Raw genomic sequence first — 5,721 nt, forward strand, 5'->3', positions numbered from 1 at the left:
ATTAAAAAAGGTAAGGGGTCGTGTGGACCGTTGATCTAGGAGATCAACGATCAGGATTTGACCGGGTAGATGGGTTTTGGGTTTGGGTAGGTGTATATGGGGTCTGGGTCAGGTTAATTGGGTATGAAATTGGGCTGGGAGTGGGTTCAAGTTGGGCTACAATTGAAATCCAAATTTGGCTATAATTTAAATAGCCACTTTTGCCTATTTAATATATAAAAAAATAATAAGTAATTTCCGGACAATAATTTAATGTGTCAAAATGATTTAAATATATAATTGTCATTTTAAAAATATAGGGACCAATTGTACGCACATAAAAATGTAATTATACACTAAATGGGCTAACATTGCAATTATATGCAATTTAGCTTAAAAATACCAAATGCAATTATAAAAATGTATAAAAAAATATATTAACCATATTTTGGCTTAAGTATAGATATTAAATGAATAAATCATCATAACAATAATTTAGAAAATAATTATTTTTAAATTTTATGAATAAAAGGGAAGAAAATAAATCAATTTAAATCCTTGAAATTATGGGAAAAATTATAAAAATCTTGTGCATGCTTATATATGCATATATATATATGCAATTTTGAAGACATTTATGATATTTAAAAATATATGGGAAAAATTGGGTATCAACAGGAAGCTCTGTCCGTAAATAAGGTCCAAACCCCCGATGTCGATTCCGACACCATTACTACCTCATTGGTTGCCAGAGGCAATAATCCTGGACTGAAATCAGCCACGAAGTCATCCAAGACTTGCAACTTAATTCCAGTCCTTGGTTTATATTCTATGTCGAATTCACTCATTTCGATAGCCTATTTGGCCAATCTACCCAAGATCTCGGGCTTATGGAGGATGTTCCACAAAGGGAAAGTAGTCACCACGGATTTTGGGTGTCATTGGAAGTAGGGCCTCAGCTTTCGAGCGGCAACTACGAGAGCTAAGGCCAGTTTCTCCAAATGTGGGTAGCGAGTTTCTGCTCTCGTTAAAATTTTACTAACATAATAAATGGGAGATTGCGTACCTTCGTCCTCTCGGTCTAAAACCACACTTACCGTAACTTCTGAGACAGCAAAGTAAACAAGCAACGTTTCATCTTATTTTTGTTTTGAAAGCAATGGAGGGCTTGATAAGTACCTCTTCAAATCCCTGAAAGCCTGCTGGCACTCCAGTGTCCGCTCAAAATTATTTTTCTTTTTGAGAAGTGCGAAGAAGCGATTACATTTTTCTGATGACCAGGAAATGAATCTGCTCAAAGCTGCCAACCTCTCCGTGAGCCTTTGGATTTCCTTTATGTTTGACAATTGGTCCGAGATGTCTTCTATGGCCTTGGTTTTATCAGGGTTTACCTCAATTCCCCTTTATGAGACCAGAAATCCCAGAAACTTACCAGAGCTAACCCTGAACGCGCATTTCTCGGGATTAAGTTTCATATTATGCTTCCTTAGGATGTCGAAAGTTTCTTGCAAATGTTTAAGGTGATCACCTGCATTCAAAGACTTAATGAGCATATCATCTATATAAACTTCCATAGTTTTTCCTATTTAATTTTAAAAAATCCTGTTCACGAGCCATTGATAAGTGGCTCCGACATTTTTCAACCCGAAGGGCATGACATTGTAACAATATGTACCAAAATTCATTATAAACAAAGTCTTTTCCTGATATTCCGGGTTCATCTTAATTTGGTTGTACCCAGAATAAGCATCAAGGAAACTCATTAACTCGTGCCCGACCGTGGCAACAATCATTTGATTGATATTTGGCAGTGGGAACGAGTCTTTCGGGCATGCCTTTTTTAGCTCTTTATAATCTACACACATGCAAAATTTATTGTTCTTCTTAGGAACTACTACTACATTGGCTAGCCAGTCTGGATATCTTACCTCTCAGATCAAACCGATATTAAGTAAGCAGGTTACCTCTTTCTTGACGAATTTATTCTTGGCTTCGGCAATAGGGCGTTTCTTTTGTCTCACCGGGGGTATGTTGGGATCCAAGCTTAACTTGTATACGGCTGCCTCCATTGGGATGCCTATCATATCCTCATGCGACCATGCAAAATAATCGGCATTAGATTTAAGGAATTCAATAAAATCTGACCTGAGCTCCGGGTGCAGTCCCGTTCTTAAGTGAAATTTCCTTTCTAGGAGTTCTTCGAACACTGCAACTTGCTCCAGCTCTTTCGCTGTTGATTTCATTGCATCCGTCTCTTCTGGAACTTGGAAATATCTCGGCACCTGATAATATTCTAACACCTCTGTCCCTGGTCTAACTTCTTCTAGTTTGGGAGTAGGTGTCGATTCTTGTCATTGCTATGCCATGTGTTCCTTTACTTTGCTTCTGAAAACCAAAATCTCGTTCATCTCCCCTTAGCTGCTTAATTCCCTCGGGCATTGGGAACTTTAGCAATTGATGATATGTTGATGGTACAACTTTCATCTCGTGCAAATAGGGTCTTCCCAAAATGATATTGTATCCCATATCACCATCTACCACTCCGAAAAGAGTCATTTTCATTACTCCTTCAGCGTTCATGAGTAATAAAATTTCTCCCCGGGTTGTCAAGCTTGCAAGGTTGAATCCGACGAGGAGCTTCGTGGGTGGAATAATGATTTCGGTGAGTTTAGTTTCCTCTAATACTCTCCATTGTATGATATTAGACGAACTTCCTGGATCCACTAGAACACGTATAATCTTAAAATCTAGCATATTTAAAGAAATTTCCAGTGCGTCGTTATGTGGTAGCAATAATTCGACTGCATCCTCCTTTGTAAAAGTGATATCGTCTTCTCGGAGACTTTTACTATGAGTTATTGATACTTTCGTCTTCTTTGCTACCGAAAAGGTGACCTCGTTAATCTCATTCCCTCCGAAGATCATATTGATTGTTTGGCGTGGGGGTTCTTCTCCTGCTTTTGAGGGTTCCCCATTGTCTCTGTTATGGTCATAATTGTTTTTAGCTCTGTCACTTAAGAACTCTCTGAGGTGACCATTCTTCAATAAAGTTGTTGTTTACCGTGAAAATGGTAACAACAATTAAATTTGTAGATGGGATTCTAAAAATACGTGATCTATTTTTATGCTAGTTGTATGAGTAGATGATGCTAAGAATATGAAGTTTAATGATGAAATGCAAGCTAAAGCGAGGCAATAATCAAATCGAGGGGCTTACTGCCCTGGTTTCAAACTAGTCGATGGAGGACGTTGGGGTCGATACCTGGGCTCGATCTCGAGCTATCGGGGGTAGTCGGGAACGGGATAATAGTTAAGATATGATTAATCAAGGCTCCTTATGGACAAGTACAAGCAATAGATGAAGAACAAGTAATAAATCGATAAATGCTAAAGTGGCCTCGAGCCAGTGAGAGCAAACGAGTTAGAGAGAAGAGAGAGAGAGATATTATTGATCTTGTAGAGAAATAGTTGGAGCAACATCAGCCCTTTACAAAGTGGCATGGATTCCTCTTATATAGGAGAGGGGATACAATATAGTATAGAGTGCATTAAATGCAAAGATACCACGGTGCTAGTGTTTGCTTATTCTAGCTGCTCGCTTCGGGGATCCCCCGTCCTTGCAACCTTCGTTGGGTCGCGAACAAATTCCCCATCCTCGGAATCTTTGTTGGTCCATGAACGAACCTCGAAGGAAAGAGATCGATCGTAATCCTGCAGCCTCGAGGTGCTGATATGACTCCCCGAATGCACCTTAGCGGCGAGAAATAGACCCCTCTGATTTCACCATATACAGATAGTCTCCGCGTTTCCTAGAGTGAAGTAATAGGAAACGATATTGAATCGTCATCTTGAGGTTATCATTGTCGTGACATCAACCGTCTAAGAGCATTAAATGTCATGCCCCAAAGAACCGTGTAAGGCTGCCGTCAGATGCGGTAATCGAGAAAACCCACGAACTGCCATTGGCTCGTCCTTTCTGCTTCCCCAGCGATTCCTATAAATGCACCGATTGCTAGACACTTCCCATTTTCACCCCACTTACAAGCCCGCGAGTCAAAATTTTGTATTTGACACTCTTTCATCTTTTCATAAAAGGATTTTTACCATTGACATGGCTAGGACTTCTAGGACGGTTTCCCTACGGGATGACATTGCATCGTCGTCCCGATCACATAAGGAAGAAACCAGATCGATTCCCACTTTGGAACAATGTACCCTACCTGATCTCGACATGTCAAGGGATTTCGATGTCGATACTACCTCATCTACTCCTGGATGATATAAGCACGTGTCCCGATACGTTAGCGTTGTGACCGATATTAGCAAGGTGAGGGAGGACTGCCGATGGAGCAAGGAAATGGAGATTCCCGGTCCCAACGATAATATTACTGAATTCAAGGCTGGCTTCCTTTATGTATACACTTACCCATTCACCCTGGACCCTGATAAATCAGTTGAGTCTCCTCCCCTGAAGATCGACCCGGTTATTCTTGACTTCTACGATCGATACCAGGTGACGCTTGGTCAGATCTACCCTTCTTTTTAGAGGATAGTGTTAATGATTAGACGTTTCACCGAAGGAGTTGAAGGTAAGGTTTTTACCCTTAATCATCTGATCGGAATGTACAGCCCTCGACTGTATCAAGGCTTAATCAAGCTCCGCCATCGGTCTAAAAATTCTTTTTTTACGAGCGTCGATGAGGGAAAGGACCGAGGATGGATGAGTAGGTTTATCCGAGTGAGGACCTCAGATATTATCCCGGCCCAGATGATGCCTTTTCCGGAGCGGTGGAACCCCCGACGTAAGCAATTTTCCCTTTAGTCGCTTTTTGACTACTCTTCCGTTTAAAATAATAATCTCTTTGTGCTTTCTGCACCTGCTGCTTGGCATTCGCAGGTGGTCCCAGATTTGTCGGGATGGATTGGGAGATTGAGCGAGAAGTTCTTGTACCGCATTCGGTCATGGACAGGCCTGGCTAAGAAGCGTTGGGTGGCTAAGAATCATGGTGAGGTTCCTTTACCGCCTATGCTTCGTATTTTGTGTTTCCTTCTAAGCCCTTAGCGAAAGCGTATCGCGGTTATTGTGCTGGCATAGGTCTTGGCGAGAATATGCAGATGAGGTAGCCCCTTGATGGTGAAGCAGGAGCCTTGGAGCCTGGCACGATCAAGAAAAGGAAAAGCAGACAGCCATTATCCGTCCTGCGGCAAAGAAAACCAGGTCACTCGTGTGCCAAGCCACTGTTGGGACTACTGCTCTAACCTCAGGGTCAAATCCTAATATGGAAGGAGAGGACGATGATAGAAGTCTGTTAAGGAGGAGAACAAGGTCAAGCATGAGAGACTTGCAGGCACCCCGGTCGGAGGCTGCTAAGCCGAAATGGTTGGCTCTAGTTGGGCTCGTGGGCCGGGGGTCCTTGAAGAGGATGTTGATGTAGCTTCGAATCGCGCAGCCGGGTTTGATGCAGCTTCTATTAGGGGGACCGTTGGTGTCGATCCTGAGGGAACGGAGCCCGAGGCCTTCTAGGAACGTGGGTTGCCACTTGGAGAAATTGGCAAACTAAACGACTTCATTTCGAACTTTCTGGTTTCATCAGGGGTACTGTGGGATGCCCACGGGATGATCAGTGCCACTGCTGGGACTCCTCCCAAGGGGGGAGACTTTATGCCAACATTTTTGATGGCGTTATCGATAGAGCTGATCTCAATATTCCTGGCGCCGTTAAAGAGGTGGAGAAGTCCCTG

General features: G+C 42.3%; 1 protein-coding gene across 1 annotated transcript; it reads right to left on the reverse strand.

Moving 5' to 3' along the window:
* Positions 1–2,292: 2,292 nt before the first annotated feature.
* Positions 2,293–4,212, reverse strand: LOC138870866 (uncharacterized). The gene is made up of 2 exons (XM_070148706.1): positions 4,084–4,212; positions 2,293–3,018 (listed from the first exon to the last, which is right to left on the reverse strand). Exons 1-2 carry the CDS (start codon positions 4,210–4,212, stop codon positions 2,293–2,295), a joined length of 855 nt encoding a protein of 284 aa, XP_070004807.1.
* Between the last annotated feature and the right edge of the window lie 1,509 nt (positions 4,213–5,721).

The sequence above is a fragment of the Nicotiana sylvestris genome, chromosome 6 (genome assembly GCF_000393655.2).
Source record: "Nicotiana sylvestris chromosome 6, ASM39365v2, whole genome shotgun sequence".
Lineage (NCBI taxonomy): Eukaryota > Viridiplantae > Streptophyta > Magnoliopsida > Solanales > Solanaceae > Nicotiana > Nicotiana sylvestris.

What these genes read in the sequence shown, in the direction of transcription:
- LOC138870866 (XM_070148706.1), bottom strand. Translation starts at nt 4,212, where the DNA reads ATGTCGAGATCAGGTAGGGTACATTGTTCCAAAGTGGGAATCGATCTG. An exon ending in AAGTCCTAGCCATGTCAATG is followed by an intron (nt 3,019 to 4,083) that starts GTAAAAATCCTT and finishes ACTTTATTGAAG; the next exon opens with AATGGTCACCTCAGAGAGTT.